General features: G+C 40.1%; 1 protein-coding gene across 2 annotated transcripts in view; it reads left to right on the top strand.

Moving 5' to 3' along the window:
• The first annotated feature begins 1,581 nt into the window (after positions 1-1,581).
• Positions 1,582-18,656, top strand: part of CDC5L (cell division cycle 5 like) — a 56,220-nt gene continuing 39,145 nt past the window's right edge. For both annotated transcript variants that reach the window (XM_070418493.1, XM_070418492.1), the window contains exons 1-7: positions 1,582-1,731; positions 4,543-4,646; positions 5,947-6,108; positions 7,176-7,303; positions 8,899-8,998; positions 15,189-15,407; positions 17,311-17,455. In XM_070418493.1, coding sequence (XP_070274594.1) covers positions 1,687-1,731; positions 4,543-4,646; positions 5,947-6,108; positions 7,176-7,303; positions 8,899-8,998; positions 15,189-15,407; positions 17,311-17,455 — 903 coding nt within the window. In that variant the 5' untranslated portion in view covers positions 1,582-1,686. The remainder of the gene's footprint in view (positions 1,732-4,542; positions 4,647-5,946; positions 6,109-7,175; positions 7,304-8,898; positions 8,999-15,188; positions 15,408-17,310; positions 17,456-18,656) is intronic.

Raw genomic sequence — 18,656 nt, 5'->3', positions numbered from 1 at the left:
TTCCGTGTTTATTGTCCTGTTACATCTGTATTTATACCAGTTGATTTTATTTATTTATTTTTTAAATAAAAATATATTTTATTGATTTTTTTACAGAGAGGAAGGGAGAGTGATAGAGAGTTAGAAACATCAATCAGCTGCCTCTTGCACACTCCCCACTGGGTATGTGCCTGCAACCAAGGTACATGCCCTTGACTGGAATCGAACCCGGGACCCTTCAGTCCGAAGGCCAACGCTCTATCCACTGAGCCAAACCGGTCAGGCTGATTTTAATCCTATCCATTCTATGCCAAAGGTTAGGGCCTTTCTTATCTCCATTCCAAGGTTACTCTATTGTTCTATTAAGCTACAAGGAAGTAACTGAAGGAGATTATCCTAAGTAAAGATTATGTAGCTTAAGCGTGATTGTTCGTAGTTAAAGTGATTAATTACCCGCCTTGCACTTAGTTAAGGGGTTTTACGGATTTATTCCCTTCCTTATTTCTGTTAATCCTAACTCCAGGGAAAAAATCCTCAACTGGGGAAACAACCTTTCTTGGGGAGGTGGGCTTGTTTAAAACACATAGCGCTAAGAGGGGGAGCAAACATATTAAGAACAGTATGCCATATACTCCAGGACCCTTGAAACATAAGCTGTGCAGATGTTTCTTCCCTGCAGCGACTGTGTCAAGCAGCAAGGGTGGACTGGCTTCCGGCAAATTCCCCCATTTTTACTTTTTAAATGACAACGCGTATAAATCAGCGGCCACCTCTCGGATTGGGTTGTTTAAGATTCGGAAGAAGACTTGTTTGTGACTTTGCCAACAGGTCAGTCCGAGTCTTAACCCTATATTGGCTCCTCACTGGGGAGGGGGGGGGCGGGGGGGGGGGGGGAGAGAGAGAGAGAATTGATTGGCTGCCTCCTGCTCACTCCCGACTGGGAATTCAGTCGGAAACCAGGCATGTGCCCTGACTGGGAATTGAACCGTGACCTCTAGGTTCAGGGGTGGACTTCAACCACTGAGCAGCACCAGCTGGGCTACAGCTGCCACATTTTTTTTTTTTTTTTTTTTTTAGCAGTTATTATGTATCAGAGACTGTGCTTGGTTTATGAGATTTAATCCTTAGGACAATCCTATGAGGTTGGTACTATTATCTCTACAGGTTAGGACATTTAGGCTTCAATAAGCGACTGCCTTTTCCTGAGTCTTCTGTGCATACATTCCTATTAGTTAAACGCTTAAGCAAGTGCTAAATGGATCATTAACAAAGATCTTTTTAAACCCACTGGGCTGAAACTCCACGCGCGTGAGGTTCCCACTCTGCCATTAGGTGACGTCACGACCAGTCCACCCCTACGTCCCTTGCCGAGAGCCACGGCTGACCTTTTGCTACCTCCGCGTTGTCCGCCAATCAGTTTCGGGTGTGCGCGCGGCGTCCCGCGCTGCAGCCGGAGCGGCCTCACGGTTTCCTGCCGTCCTCCCGGACTGCCGCCTGCACCAGGCTCCGACTTTCCTTTCCGGCCACCCGAGTTCTCGCGATACTGGCCGCTTGCTGCCCCGCCCACCGCCTTGCGCCTGCGCAGATCTTCAGATAGCAGAAGGTCGCGCCTGGAGAAAGTGGAGGCCTGGCTTCTCGTGGCCGCGGCGCCGTTGCTACCTCTCGGAAGCTCCCCTCGGCCGCTTGCCGAGACACCCGGCCGCCAAGATGCCTCGAATTATGATTAAAGGGGGCGTGTGGAGGAATACCGAGGTGAGTCCCCCTTTCCCGCCGTCCGCTGCCCTTCGCCCCCGCCGGCAGCGTGTGCGCAGGCGCGTGGAGGTCGCGGAGGCGCGGAGACCTTGCAGGGTCTGCGTGGGGGCGGCGCCGGGCGGACCCTCCGCGCCTTTCCCGGTCCCCGACCCTGTGTTGTCTGAGCACCTCCAGGACAGGGACTGTGACTTAACCACCTGGGTACCTGCCAGGCACTTGCTAGGCCCCCAGTGAACATCCTTTGAGTAGAGGATGCACCCCCCGGCCCCCCAACACGGAACTCAGTCTGGAGGGGGGCGGTAGGACCTCAGCGAGAGTTGGTCTTCTGGGGGGCACCGTGCCTTTTGTTGATGCTCAAACATAAAGTGCCGTGGCCACAACTTTGTTTCTATTTTGACTTCCGTGCAGAGGGGAAGCGGCTCGAATGCCGGCTTTGAAGAGCCCGTTTGTCTCTCTTGTTATCTGTTATCTAGGCGTAACTTTGCCAGTCCTCCCGACAGACCCCAGGCGTGTCTCGTCCTGTCGTTCCTCAGCCTGGAAAGAAGGCAGATGGGATAAACTGATGACAGTAGTTTCGTTGCTTCCAGAAATGTAGTGGATCATGCCCGTGGTGAGCCCGTAGAGCAGCGGTTCTCAACCTGTGGGTCGCGACCCCTTGGGCGGTCGAACGACCCTTTCACAGGGGTCGCCTAAGACCATCCTGCATATCAGATATTTACATTACGATTCATCACAGTAGCAACATTACAGTTATGAAGTAGCAACAAAAATAATATGGTTGGGTCACGACATGAGGAACTGTATTTAAAGGGCCAGAAGGTTGAGAACCACTGCCGTAGAGGGAGAGGAAAAGAGAAAGGAGATGTCAGTGCAGTTTGTGTTCAGAGTGCACGAAATTTGCCCGTTTCTGGAGCACATCGTATCTTTTCATGAGCTGTGTATTTGTACATCTTGTGCTTTCTTTAAATAATCCTCCTCCTGCTTGGCCTCTTTCCGACCATCCTTCAAGATCCAGTTCAGAAACTCTTCTTGGAATTTCTGCCCATTTTCCTGTAAAAAAAATTAGTTCTACCCCGAGAGTTCCCATCGCCCCTCTTTCATCCGTTTGTTATAGCTTGCTTTGACCTTTTCCAGGGAACACATCCTGCTCTGTGATGCTGGGCAAGCTTCTTAACCTCTCAGAACCTCAGTTCTCTCATTTTTCTAATGATAATCATTAGTATTCTTTCAGTAAGTGCTGGTTGCTATTGCTTTCCCCCAGCAGACAGCATTGCAAGAGGACCGGATCTTGGTTTCCCTAGAACCTAGGACAGGAACCAACATGATAGTAGGTTGCTTAGTAAAATGTGCAATGAATCTAGTAGGTAGAAAACTGCTAAACGGGTGGGCAAAAGTAGGCTTACAGTTGTGAGTACACAAAACAGTTTATTCTTGTATTGTTATGTATTAATTATTGTACTACTTACTTGTATTACCACTTTGTATACCTATTTTTGCTCATGCCTGTATATACTAAGTTGAAGGAGTGTTTAAGTATAGCAGTACTACAACAAAGTTACAAGTAAAGTCAGCCACCAGACAACCTTGCCTCACAGCTTGCGCAGAGGGCACCAGGCTGTTTAAATTGGAGAAGAGATGACTTCTGGGGGACAGATGTACAAAATCTCTTAGCAGCAGGATTCCTCTGCAGTGGCCGGAGCTCTGAAGTCTTTTGAAGTCTGATGATGGGAAGGTGCGGTGGGATGGAGCAGCTCATGTGTGAGGTGTATAGCTCAAGTGGGAAAAATCCTAAAAGCAAAATGCCCAAGTGCATTAATCTATGGCTTTTATTACCTTTGGTGTCTGTGGCTTATCTTGCTGGGCTCCCTTGAGATTGGTGAATTCCATATAAGAATGGGTACCCTGGTGAAATAATATCTAGAGGCTGGAGGGAGAGCCAACTGGTGAGGTGGGAGAGAAATAATTCTCAAGTTACACCTGGGTGTGTATTCAGAGTGGGGGTTATGGGACTGGAGAGCAAATGATATTCATAAACTGGAGGCAGGAAGCCTGGATTGGATAATGGAGTTACTAGAGTCTTAGGGCTGGGCTTGTCCTATTGGATTCTCTTTCGCTAAGCACACAAGACCTGGTGTCGGTAGGTGTTCAGGAAATGTCTTTTGACGGAATAAATGTGTGAATGAACTGTACTCTTTTGAGGAGAATGACATATTGGAGAATATTTTTTTGTTAGTCTCTATCAAAAGTAGGGTTTCTCAGTTTGGGCTGTATCTATCCCAATTTATTATGGGGTGGGGTGGGGTTCTGTGTAAGGGAGGGTAGACAGCCCTTCTAAGAGGTGTCTTCTTAATTTCTTGCATTTGGCTGGTTCTGGCTTTCTGTTTATTATGATAGTAAATGAGGACTTTGTACCTTTTTAAAAAATCTAGGACAGTGATTTTCAATTTTCATCTCATGGTACTACTAAGATTCTGAAGCACACCAAAAATTATATTATTTTTTGCCAATTTGACACACACACAGAAAGTATAATTTTGATTCATTCACCCCAGACAGCTATTGTTATGCTGGCTGTTGTCATTTTTTTATTTGGCAATCTAAGGGAAAAGAGGTCAGTCCCTCTGACTAAATAGGTATTGCATGTTTTAAAAATTCTTGTGGCACACTGGTTGAAAATCACTGATCTAGGAGGTGTGTGTGTGTCTTTCTTTTTCTTTCCAGAAACCCTGTTAGAGTTCACTTAAATTTTGTCTTTTCTCACTTGGAATTTTGTGATTGATTATACTGTTTTTCTTTGACAATTTTTTTTAGGATGAAATTCTTAAAGCAGCGGTAATGAAATATGGGAAAAACCAGTGGTCTAGGATTGCCTCACTGCTGCATAGAAAATCAGCAAAGCAATGCAAAGCCAGATGGTATGTATCAGTTAGTGAATGGAAAACAGAAAACAACTTTAATTATTTGAGGAAAATGTCAGTCTTTGACCCTTACCAAAGAAAGAAGGCGTTGTGATATAACAGAAAGGATGAAGTGGGAGATGGTAATTTATTTTTTTAATTATATTTTTATTGATTTCAGGAAGGGAGAGGGAGAGAGAGATAGAAACATTAGTGATGAGAGAGAATCATTGACTGGCTGCCTCCTGCATGCCCCTTATTGGGGATCAAGCCCGAAACCCAGACATGTGCCCTTGACCGGAATCGAACCCGGGACCCTCAGTCTGCAGTCTGACACCCTATCCACTGAGTCAAACCAGCTAGGGCGAGATGGGAATTTAGATTTAAGACTTAACTGTCACTTGGTTTCTATGAACTTAGGCAAGGCATTTTTCTATCCTCTCTATTCTGCCCTGTTTTATCCCATTTGGGGATAATACTTGGCTCTAACTGGTGGAGATAGGAGGCCCAAGTGAGTTAATGTGTTTGAGAGTGCTTTGTGAAGCATAAAATAAATCTGCTTTTAGGTAAAGATGGACTCCAGCTTTTAAGTGGATTGTGCTCCAAAAGTTTAAAAGTTGGTTAGAACTTTCTTCCCCAAAGGAATGAATGATAAATAATGGTTAACTTCTAGACTGGCTCACAATAGTTGAGTTTTCTCATATTACAGTTGAAATTTTGTATATTTGCTACCCCAAAATGTAGCAAAACCCATCATACACCTGTGGTATCCCCTTTTAAGTCACAAGGTAGTGGACACATTAAACTTTTTACATGTGTCCTTGGCATGGATGATCTGGCCCCAGCCTTGACCTATGTGGTACTAGGATCATATTTTAAATTGTACAAGAGGGACCTAATTTCCTAGGGACCTGAGTAGGGGAAAGGCTCATAATGTAGGGATTGGACCTTAAAGAGGAAGATGGTCCTCAGCCTGAACAAGTGGTTCTGATTTCTGCTTCTCTTAGTGGCGCTAAGTCCCTGCCTGATGTTTGGTAAGGGTTATATCTTACTTGCTAGCCTCTCATCCAGCTAAATAAACTGGATGGAAAAGGTGGGTTGGGTGGGTTGGGAAAGACAGATAATGACAATAGTTCACTTAAATTTAAAAACACCAAACAAAAGCAGTGACTATTCTGTTGTAAAAAAACAGCTTTTATAATTGAAGGACGAGAGTAACCTTCTGTTTTCAGACCCTAGAAGTCAGTATATCTAATATGTAAACAGCATGTTCATGCTAGGTGACTGATTAATGTATAAAATTGTATATTTTTAATAGGTATGAGTGGCTCGATCCAAGCATTAAGAAAACAGAATGGTCCAGAGAAGAAGAGGAAAAACTCTTACACTTGGCCAAGTTGATGCCAACTCAGTGGAGAACCATCGCTCCAATCATTGGAAGAACAGCTGCCCAGTGCTTGGAACACTATGAATTTCTTCTGTAAGTGGATCTCCAAAAGCAGTATTAAAATGTGTGTGTATATCTTCTGAATGAGTCTGAATAAAATTTTAGCATTTTCTGTCTTTAAACATTTAATTACAGATTTGAGTAAAGATAAAGGAACTAAAGCTATTGGATGGTATACTCCAAATCTCATATGGTTGATCAAAGTGTTATTTACTCTGTTATATCCTTTTTAAAGGAATAATTTAAAAATATACAAACCATACATGTTCATCATAGAAAACCTAGGGAAAAAGTAGTAAAACAAATAAAAATCACTCATAATCACTGCTGAGAGTTAACCATTGCAACATTTTATTTCATCACTAATAGTGTGTGTGTGTTTCTTGTATAACTACTGCATTTGTGATTAAGGGACTGCTTGGATCCTATTTTATAGTGAATGGAAACACTGAAATTAGAGGTAATTTTAATACCATTTCTTTCAGGTGAAGCAATAGCAGGAATGCTTTATTTTGTTAATGCCCATTCATTGGGGTTATCTTTTTTTTAATTGAATGTATTGGGGTGACATTGGTTGATAAAATTACATAGGTTTCAGGGGTATAATTCTACAACACATCATCTGTATATTATATTGTATGTTCACCACCCCAAGTCAAATCTCCTTCTATCACCATTTATCCTCCCTTTACCCTTTACTCCTCCCCCCAACACCTTTCTCCCTGGTAATCATCATACTTTTGTCTGTCTATGAAGATATTTTTGTTTTGTTTGTTTGTTTTTGCTTAATCTCTTCACTGTTTTCACCCAGCCCCTCTATCCTCTCCCTTTTGACAGCTGTCAGTCTGTTCTCTGTATCTATGAGTCTGTTTCTATTTTGTTTGTTAGTTTAATTTGTTCATTAGATTCTGTATGTAAGTGAAGTCATATGGTACTTGTCTTTCTCTGACTGATTTATTTCGCTTAGCATAATACTCTCCAGCCCATCTATGCTGTCCCTTTGGGTTTTTGAAAGAAAATAGTTCCAATGCTAGGAAATTTGGTATTTCTAAGACTAAATGGTGTGGTAGAATTACTGACTCATCTGGATTCTTTTCTAGGGATAAAGCGGCCCAAAGAGACAATGAAGAGGAAACAACAGATGATCCACGAAAACTTAAACCTGGAGAAATAGATCCAAATCCAGAAACAAAACCAGCACGGCCTGATCCAATTGATATGGACGAGGGTAAGTGTATGCTTGTGAGGAATTTATTTCTTTGGTAACTTGCACACTTCTCAGGTTTCTTTTTAACTCTTTTAATTCCTTCCTAAACACCTCTGACTTTTTAGCATTCCACTTCAATCTGATGTTATTCTGTCTCATTTTAAATGTGTCCAGTCTTCAATTATAGAGTATTTATACTCTATAATTTTTGAACAATGTCTCTTTATCTCCTCATTTTTCAATTCATTTAATAAGGTAAGCAATGTAATACTACTGGACACATTGCCTGGAGACTAGAGGTAAGCCCTTGAGATCCTGTATTATACCCATTCTGTGGAGAGAGCCAAGAAGTCAGGCTATGGGCTCCAGTCCTACTAACTACTTCTTTGACTTTAGGCAGGAAACTTAATCTGCGGATAAGCACTACCACAAGACTGTGATGGATATTTAGGATGACTCCTTGAGACATTGAATCCAGAATCAGAGGAACTGGATTTTAGACCTATGTCTGCCATTTATTAGCTGTTTGACATTAGGCAAGTCATATAATATCTTTGAACTTTAATTCTATTTCCTGCCAGATGGAGAATAATATCTATCTTACAGGATTGTTTTGAAGTATTCAATGAATATTGAGTTTTTAAATTTGTTTGAGGGTAGTGGTTCCCAAAGGCTTACAATGGCTGGTCTGGCTGCATTATTGTTACATGGGGAACTTTTAAAAATATAGGTACTAGAACCTCCCCTGGAGATAACCGAGTCAGTAATTTCAGGGTGGAGGGGTGACCCTGGAATCTGAGATTTTTCAAAGTTCCCTTATGAGTTCATTGGACAGCCTTGAATAGGAAATGGCCTAAGGCATCAGTAATGAGGAGAGAAATATGTCTGAGGAAAAAAAGGTGTATCTAGTGAAGATGATCAGTTCCTTTATAATTAAACTATAGGCCTGGTGCACGAATTCGTGCACCAGTGGGGTCCCTTGGCCTAGCCTATGGGATCGGGCCGAAACAAGTTCTCCGAGGGACCCCACCAGTGCATGATCGGGGCCAGGGAAGGACATGGGAGGTTGGCCAGCCGGGGAGGGACTGCAGGAGGGCTCCAGGGCTTGTCCAGCCCAACTCCCTCAGTCCCGACCAGCTGGACCCCAGCAGCCAGGTAGCCTACCAGTCAGAGCGTCTGCCCCCTGGTGGTCAGTGCACATCATAGCGACCAGTCAACTGTCCCCAGGTGGTCAGTGCCTGTCATAGCGAGCGGTTGAGCGGCCTTAGCATATCATTACCATATTACTCTTTGATTGGTTGAATGGGTGACTGGACACTTAGCATATTAGGCTTTTATTATATAGAATAGTAGTTCTGGAATATTTCACAATTTGTGCTTTGCCAGTTAGTAGATGGTAATGAAGGATATAATTATAGCCACTTTTTAATGAAAAGTTGCTAGATGCTTTTTCTAATTTCATTTTACTTAGCTCTTCTCAAAATACCTGTTATGTAGGAGTTGTTGTATTTATTTATAGGAGATGATTTTTCTCATCTTAAGCACTAGAGTATGTCTCTCACATACCTTGCTTCTGTTGGAGAAGAACTTAGTTTTTCTTCTCTTTATTTTTGTAGATGAACTTGAGATGCTTTCTGAAGCTAGAGCCCGCCTGGCTAATACCCAGGGAAAGAAGGCCAAGAGGAAAGCAAGAGAGAAACAGTTGGAAGAAGCAAGGTATGGTTGTTTCCATTCATAGTTGAACAATTAGTCTGTGCAGCCTTAGTCTGATAAAACTGCATGATTTATCCAACCCTGTTGATGAGTAATAATTAGAATTGTTCAATTCTAGTTTTGGTAATATTCTTTATTGCTTTGGAAATGTCTTACTTTTCCCCCTAATCATTTCAGAATATAGAAAAAAAGACAGATTAAAAGTTTTTTTTGGTAAGATATGGCAGAAGTAATGCCCAGGTAGTCTACTCAGCATGTTGGATTTTTCTGTTAGCACAGGAGTGCTTCTTTGTTGTAGCCATCTTGGGGTCAGATGGCTAGAGGACACACAGGCTATATGACTTTTGCATGATTGCCAGTTAGTTTCTCTCCTTGATTAGTTTTGGGCAGGCACTGATTTAAAACAGGAAACTTGACTGAACTTAGAGTTAATGATCCTTAAACCATATTTTAGACTTTCACAGAAATTTTTATTTAAAAAGTGAGTTTAGTGTTGCCCTCTATTCAGGTTTTCTCCACTTTCCCCTTCCTTTTTCCTTTTGATGAGAGCCATGATTGACATAATTCGTAATAGCCCAGAAGTGGATAAAGGGAAGACCTGAACTGTATAATGCTTATTAGCTTTTGGAGTTTAGGCATTGTAATAACTTCCCTAGCCTACACAGCTGCCTTTTATGGTCCCCAAACCAGGAAGTGCTTCCTCACCTAATGACTAGCATTGTGTTGATGGTTTTCCCAATAATGGCTTTGTAGTGCCAGATCCTGGGATGGAGGATTATTTCATGCTTGAGGATGCTTGTTGGCATAGCTGGCCAGTCACTAGCCCAGAATAGTTACGTATGATGGGAGAATGACTGGGCTAGGACAGGAAGCAAAAACCAAGAGGAGGTACTAAAATTTCTGCCCAGTCTCAGCCACCTTTCTGTATATTTGTTAAGATTAAATAATTTGAGTAAGGTTGAAAAAAATTACTTTTCCATTTTTGTCTGTGGTTGGTTGGGAAACATTTTTTGAGCCTTTTAACCATGTGGATTGGACTCAGGATGTGGCAAGTGCATATATGAAAAATCTCCAAGTATGGCTGACATTGCTTGCTTTAATGAAAAATTTCCAGCTTGAGCTCAGCCTGCATGGCTCGATGGTTGAGTGTTGACCTATGAACTAGGAGGTAACCGTTTGATTTCTGGTCAGGGCACATGCCAGGTTGCAGGGTTGAAATGTGCAAGAGATAGCCGATCTATGATTCTCTCTCATCATTGATGTTTCTATCTCTCCCTCTCCCTTCCTGAAATCAATAAAAATATATTATAAAAATTTTCAGCTTTAAGCTTACCTTACACCTTCTTGTAGATTTTCTTGGATGGTCTACACATCTTTATAATTTATTTTGCATGTACTAGTATATCAGAGATTTTCAACCTTTTTCATCTCATGGCACACATAAACTAATTATTAAAATTTTGCAACATACCAAAAAATATATTTTTTGTTGACGTGAGCAAAAAAATAGGTATAATTTTGATTCATTCACACCAGATGTCTGTTATTGTGTTGGCTGGTGTCATTTTTTAAATTTGACAATCTAAGGCAGCGGTTCTCAACCTGTGGGTTGTGACCCCTTTGGCAGTCGAACGACCCTTTCACAGGGGTCGCCTAAGACCATCCTGCATATCAGGTATTTACATTACAATTCATAACAGTAGCACCATTACAGTTATGAAGTAGCAACAAAAATAATTTTATGGTTGGGTCACAACATGAGGAACTGTATTTAAAGGGCCAGAAGGTTGAGAACCACTGATTTAAGGGAAAAGAGGTCAGTGCCCCTGACTAAGTAGTCAGGTAATATATATTCTAAAAATTCTTGTAGCACACTGGCTGAAAATCGCTGGACTAGAATGGCCTGTATGCAAAATGCAGTGCAGGACTATTTAAATGCTAAATTACTTATCTGTTTTATAGCTTAAAGCTTTTTATTGATTACAAAAATAACATTTTTCCTTCAGTACTGTTCTATTTTCTTTTTGGGGCATGGTTGATATAATGCTATAGAGCTTGGCTATATTCACTTAATATTATATTGCAAAGGTTTTCTAATGTCATTTGAAGTCTTTATTTCCTTTATTTAAAGCAGGGGTGGGGAGCGTCTGGTCTGTGGGCCATATAATGCCCGCAAAATCATTTGGTCTGGCCCTACTAAGGCATTAGGGGTGAGTTAATAAAATGTTTGACCAAATATAGCAGACTAATTTTAAGGTGATAATTTTTTATGGCCCGTGAATGATGTTATAAATGTCCAAATGGCCCTTGGCAGAAGAGAAAAGGTTACCCACCCCTGATTTAAAGAATGAAGTTATTTTAACTTTTGAAATGTGTCCTTTGAAACCTTTTTCTTTTTTTTTATTATATAGGATTTTATTGGGGTGACATTAGTCTACATGAACATATAGGTTACATGTGTGGGTTACTAAAACCTTTTTTAATATACATGTATATTTATGTGTATGTACACACAAAATAACATATAAGATTAGATCAAACTATATATAGTGTTTTTTTTTAAAAATTGATTCTTAGAAAGAGAGGAAGGGAGAAGGATTGGGAGAAACATCTGATCGGCTGCCTCTTGCATGCCCCCTACTAGGGGTTCAGCCGGCAACCTTTCCATGCACTGTCAACACCCAACCAACTGAGCCACACTGGTCAGGGCCTATGCATATTGTTTTGATGAGAAGTCAGCTGTTAATTTTATTAAGCTTCACTTGTAAGTGTTGAGTCATTTCTCTCTCTTGCTGCTTTCAAGATTTTCTCCTTGTCTTTGGCTTATAGCATTTTTAAAATATGTTTCTGTTTGTGGATTTCTTTGTTATGTTTATCTTAGAGTTTTGAACTTTATGGATGTGTAGGTTAATGGTTTTCAGTAAAATTGGGAAATTTTCGTTCATTACTTCTTGAAGTATTTTGCTCCCTTTATTCCTCTCATCTTTTGCTATTCCTTTTGTGTATATATTGGTGCACTTAATGGTGTCCCACATTTCTGTGAGGCACTGTTCATATTTCTTCATTCTTTTTTTCTGTTCTGCAGATTGCATAATCTTTAAGTTTGCTAATTCTTTTGTCAGTTTGAATCTACTGTTGAACCCTTCTATTGAAGTTTTCATTCCAGCTTTATACTTTTCAACTCCAGAATTTTCATGTGGTTCTTTTTTTTTTTAATCCTCACATGAGGATATTTTTTTTCCATTGCTTTCTAGAGAGTGGAAGGGAAGGAGGAGAGGGGGAGAGAGAGAAACATGGATGTGAGAGAGAGACATCAATTGGTTACCTCTCATATGTGCCCTGACCAGAGCTGGGGAACTTGGAACTGAGGTACATGAGGTATGTGCGGTATGTGTTCCCTTGACTGGGAATCGAACAGTGCATGGGCCGATACCCTAATCACTGAACAACACTGGCCAAGGCTTCTCTTTACTTCTTTAATCATTGTTTCCTTTTGTTCTTGGACAATATTTATAATGGCTCCTTTGAAGTCTGTCTGTTAAATACAACATCTGGTAGCTCTCACAGACATTTTCTGCTTATTTACTGATGTATGGGTTATGCTTTCCTGTTTCTTTGCCTATCTCGTAACTTTTTGTTGAGAACTGTAGAACTTAGAGGATATATTATAGTAATCTCGGTACTGGTGTTCCTCACACCTTGTTATTGTTATTTGCTTGTTTACTTGTTTGGTGACTGTCTATTTAGTACAGTCTGTTCTCCCCTTCCTTCATCTCAGAAATGTGAAGCCTCCGATCTTACTCCTCTTGGGTATGCCCACAGTCACCCTGGGGTAACATGGTTTTGACAGGACTTTATTTGACACCTTTTTTCCTGGGTACACCCAACTCTAAAATTACTAGCTGATTGCTTTATTTTTTTCAACAGTGTTTTGGGGCATAAATTACTTCACAGACTGATCCAATCAAATTTGGGCTCCTTTGAAGGGATAGTTTCTGGGTTTGATATTTGTTGTGACCCCAGGGGCCTTCTCCCACCTGTCTCTCTGTTTCTCTCTGGCAAACTAGTGGGCGTACTGTTTAGGCTATATAGTCAATAACAGTTTCTTCCCAGTTACTTCACCCCAACTTTCACTGTTTTTGAGTACTCATAGGCTTAACCCCTCCATGCTGTGTGGAGTGATTTGGAGTTTCTGTTTTACTACTGCACTCAGATGTGCTTGTCTGAGTGACATCCTTAATTTAGGAGCTGAGTGCTTGGTGAGGCGGTGAAGCACTCCAGCTTCCCTCAGCCTGCCTCTCCCAGCATGGAATGCTCATTTCACAGTCTGGGCAAAGGCAATTGGGGCTCTAGTGTTCTCGGAAGCAATGTGGGCAGAAGAAGGAAGCCAGGACTTCTCAGCTGCTCTGGACGGGACTAGCCTCAGCAGTAGGTATCTGGAGGCAGGATGAGAAATGCTGCTCCTGGATTAAAAGCCCTCCTACTGGGAGCTGGAGAAGAGACCCAAGAAGCTTGTGTTCTTGGCTGCACCAGTGGAGTTTCCATCTCCCTGAGCTGGGAGGAAGGAAGAGAAGGAGTCTCACTTTTCTTACCAAGTTTTAGTAGGTTTTCTTGAATAAATGTTTCTTCATTTGCTGTATCCCCTTAGGATCCTTTGCAGAGACTTAAAATTATTTAAAATAAATTTTTTAAAACTAATTTTTGTCTGTTCTGCTAGAGTGGGTCTACAGAGCCTCTTCAAGCTGGAAGTTGCTCCTATACTTGATCCCCCCCCTTAATATTGTGAATAACTTTCTCACCATTAAATCATTAAAATTATGGAATCATAAGAAAGTACAAATAAAGTAAAAAATTAAATAAAATTGCAACTTCCAGTGATAATCACTGTTAATATTTTGGTGGGCATCCTTCACATCTCCCCACACATATATTCATTAATAGATACACATATACTATTACATGTTGCTCTGTAACATGTAAACTTTGAAAGTTTTTACATGCAGTGTGTCTTGGGCATCTTTCCATGTCAAAATAGATTTAAAGACTTTTTAAAGGTTATATGGATGGCTGTATAATATCCTATCTTATAGCTGTGTATAAATTCACTTAACTAGTTTCTTACTGTTGGATGTTTAGATTATGCTAGTAATCTGCCATTAGAAATAATGCTTAAAGGACAGTTTTATAGCTAAGTCCTTGTTCATGCTCTTATTTCCTTAGGCTAAGGTTGGGTTAAAAAAATGTGAAACACATTAGTGTTTTAATGTATATTTCTAAATTCTCTTTGGGGAAAGCTACACCAGTTTACTTTCTTAACTGCCAGTGTGGGAGAGTGTCTGCTTTTTAGCACCATTGCCATTAAAACAAGACAAAAAGCTGAATGCTAGTAATTAGAAACACAGAAATTGTACTTGTTAATTTAATTCGTGACTTTAAAAATATTAGTTAAATAGACCTTTAGTCATTTCAGCAATTTGTATTTTTTTTTCCTTAGTGAACTGTTTATTTCCTATTGTTTATTTCAGTTGGGTTGCATAAATTCTTTATATCTAACCATTCCTAATAATTACAGACATTTTCTCTATTATTTGCTTTTTAATTTTGCTTTATGATTTTTTAAAAATAGTGCTACAGCCCTAGCCGGTTTGGCTTAGTGGATAGAGCGTCAGCCTGTGGACTGAAGGGTCCCAGGTTCAATTCCGGCCAAGGGCACATGCCCGGATTGCGGGCTCGATCCCCCCCAGTAGGGGGCGTGCAGGAGGCAGTCAATCAGTGATTCTCTCTCATCATTGATGTTTCTATATCCCTATCTCTCTCCCTTTCTCTCTGAAATAAAAAAAAGAAATTTCAAATTACAGTTAAAAAATGCATAAAAAATATAGTGCTACAGAGATATAAAATTTAAATTTTAAGCCTTTGTTCTTTTCCTTTGTCTTTCATTTATATTTGGTGAGTACATTCCCACCCAGAGATAAGATACATATTTATTTATACATAGTTTCTTCTGATTTTAATTTTGCTTTTGTGTGTGTGTACTTTAAATTGAAACTGAACTTTATTTTGGGGAATGGAATGAGGTGAGGATTTTATTTCTTTCTCAAATAACCAATTAGTTTTCTTAACACTATTGGATAATCCATCCCTTACCCATGGCATATGATTTTTAAGGTGGTCTTGTGTTCTTTTTCTTCAGACGTCTTGCTGCCCTCCAAAAGAGAAGAGAACTTCGAGCAGCTGGCATAGAAATTCAGAAGAAGAGAAAAAAGAAGAGAGGAGTTGATTATAATGCTGAAATCCCATTTGAAAAAAAGCCTGCTCTTGGTTTCTATGATACTTCAGAGGAAAACTACCAGGCTCTTGATGCAGATTTCAGGAAGTTAAGACAACAGGATCTTGATGGCGAGCTAAGATCGTAAGTGCCTTTCTGGTTTTGAAAATGGAAAGGTACAGTAGGAATTTTATGGAGGACCAGGTATTATCCTTGTCAGAGTCAGATTTTTATTATTTAGCACAATGTAGCCCATGTATGCTTTTATTTATTTAATGGGCTCACGTTTCTGAGAAAAATCAGTCCTGTGTTTGGCATAGAATGCTCTTTGGAGCTCTTGAAATGTCAGCACTGCTCTTAGTGAACTGTCTACTCACTGAGTCACAATCTTAATTTAAGATTTATGTACTTTTGTAAATAGTTAGTTGTTTTACTAATAGCCTGAAGGAATCTGTCAATATCTGGTTTATTTTGTTTTTTTGTCTTGCATTCTACAAATTGGTACTTAGTGGGGATAAGTAGGTATATTTATAAAATGTTTGAGGGTACAGAGGGTTTTGCCTATTTCAAGGGATTTTTAGAGTTTCTTTAATTATATCTGAAAATTGTGGGGAGAATCATTTATGATTGTCAAAGATTTTTAGTTTTTCATTTCCTGATTGACATATTATTTCTATTGCATGAATTATTACTAAACAACTGACATTAGCCACTGTAAAACAGGGTTTTCTTGTATATACTCCATTATATTTATTTCTTAAATTAGGTAGCTTCGACAAATAAAGAGCTTAAAGATGAAAACATTTGAAAGGAATAGACTAGATGGGGAAGAGGATGGCACACAGTAGGGAGGAGGCATTCCTGGGCTTCAAAAGTCTGCCTTGAGCCCTGACCGGTTTGGCTCAGTGGATGGAGTGTTGGCTTGCGGACTGAAGGGTCCCGGGTTCGATTCCGGTCAAGGGCATGTACGTTGGTTGTGGGCACATCCCCAGTATGGGGTGTGCAGGAGGTAGCTAATCGATGTCTCTCTCTCATCGATGTTTCTGGCTCTCTATCCCTCTCCCTTCCTCTCTGTAAAAAATCAATAAAATATATATATAAAAAAGTCTGCCTTGAGCCTGTCTTTCAGTTTCCTAATAACTTTTTGGTGTAATTTGTCATGACTTAAATATTCTTTTTAAAAGTTTTGTGACTTTAAAAAGTCATAAACAAGTGAATAAAAGTTTTAAAGGGAAATTTTAAAATTCACAATATTTTAATTTTATTCTCTTTATATAATTGTTTTTATTTCTATATACTTTATCATTTTTCTATGTACACATATTTTATATAAGTATATGATATAGGAATCGTTTTATGTTGTTTTGATGTTATACGTAATGTTTAGCTTATAGTCTTTATAGTATACTAGAGGCCCGATGCACGAAATTCGTGCAAGGGGCTCAGCCCTCGCAGCCATGCTGGCTGCCTCTGCCTCAGCCCTTGCAGCCACGGCTTAGTCCGGTGGGTCGTCCAGTCTAATGAGCATATTGTGCTTTTATTATTATAGATAGCTTTTTTTAAAAAAAAATCTTTTTATTCATTTCAGAGAGGAAGGGAGAGGAAGAGAGAGAGATAGAAACTTCCATGATGAGAGAGAATCATGGATCAGCTGCCTCCTGCACGCCCCCTACTGGGGATCGAGCCCACAATCCAGGCATGTGTCCCTGACTGGAATCGAACCGGGGACCCTTTAGTCCGCAGGCTGATGCTCTATCCACTGAGCCAAACTAACCAGGGCTATAGATAGTTTTAATAGTTAATACTTAAATTACTTAGCATATTGTTTTCTTAATAATTCTGTTATTATTCTAAGTCCTCATTCTTCTTGAATTAGTGGGTAGGTAATGGTGTAGGAACCAACTTTATATATAGTTTTTGTCTGTTAATTAGTAATTTTCTTAGAAATGGGATTATTTTGTTCAAAATGAATGAGTACTTATATGACTTTCAATGTTATTGCCTTTATGTAACTTAAAAATCTCTTCTCTACCTTGATCCATGACAGTGAAAAAGAAGGAAGAGATAGAAAAAAAGACAAGCAGCATTTGAAAAGGAAAAAGGAATCTGATTTACCATCAGCTATTCTTCAAACAAGTGGTGTTTCTGAGTTTACTAAAAAGAGAAGCAAACTAGTACTTCCTGCCCCTCAGGTAATATGATAAAAGCATATTTTTCTTTGTGTGAACTCATATACTGATCATTTATTCAGCAAATAATTTGAGGCCTTATATGCTAAGTTTTTGTTAGGTGCTAGATGTACTTAAGAAATTCATGGCATAGCCCTGGCCGGTGGCTCAGTTGATTGGAGCCTCATTCTGCACACCAAAATGTTGCCGGTTCGATTCCCGGTTAGGGCACGTAACTAGGTTGTTGGTTCAATCCCCGGTTGAGGGAGTGTATGGGAGGCAACCATTTGATGTTTTTCTCTCACATTGATGTTTCACTCTCTCCCTTCCTCTCTCTAAAAAAAATCATTTAAAAAATTCATGGTGTAATTATATCAGACCTGAAACTGCTCACATGATTCAGTAATTGTCAACTTTTAGCAAGGTGTCAGGACTCTAGGCCTTTTTCTTGTGGCAGACCAGAATAAAGGTATTGTTTGACTTTGTGGACTTGAGGCTGCTTACTTTTAGTGAATGTTTTGTCATGTCATATTTATATTTCTGAGGCAATAGCAGTGAAAAATCAGTGTGGGAATTGTGAAGAAGAGAAAGAAACATTCCTTCACTCAGCTTATCACAGACTCTGTGCTTTTGACTTCATTATAGTTGGTTATTGGGGATATTGAATAAGCTCTTGTTTTTTTCAAAGACTCTGCAGATGAAAAATAAATTTATTTAGTTATTTTTTCCATAGGAGTGGAACCGACTAAACTCTTGTTCTGTTTTGAGTAGTACAGCTCTGTAGAATTTATTTATTTATTTAAATATTTTTAATGATTTCAGAGAGGAAGGGAGAGGGAGAGATTGAAACATCAATGATGAGAATCATTGATTGGCTGCCTCCTGCACGCCCCCTACTGGGGATGGAGCCCATATCGGGGCGTGTGCCCTTGATTGGGCATCGAACCTGGGACTCTATAGCCCACAGGCCAATGCTCTATCCACTGAGCCAAACCAGCCAGGGCTGGCTCTGTAGAATTTAGACAGTTTAGTGGAGCAGAGGGATGGACTTAGGAGGCCAACGGAGCTTCTCTCACCAAATGAGTGCACTGGCTGCATCAACACAATGTTCTTTGGCACAAGCAAAATAATTTGCCAGATGCTGCCATTTCTAGTAGTGATTTTTCTAAAATTGATATTTTGCCTATTATTTTTTTTTCTTAATACTCCTTAGAATATGTAGTTT

Source organism: Myotis yumanensis, unplaced genomic scaffold, assembly GCF_028538775.1.
Source record: "Myotis yumanensis isolate MYYU_CA2020_CCGP unplaced genomic scaffold, mMyoYum1.0.hap1 SCAF_6, whole genome shotgun sequence".
NCBI lineage: Eukaryota > Metazoa > Chordata > Mammalia > Chiroptera > Vespertilionidae > Myotis > Myotis yumanensis.
The sequence above is the reverse complement of the archived record's forward strand: the minus strand, read 5'-3'. Positions and strand labels throughout refer to the sequence as shown.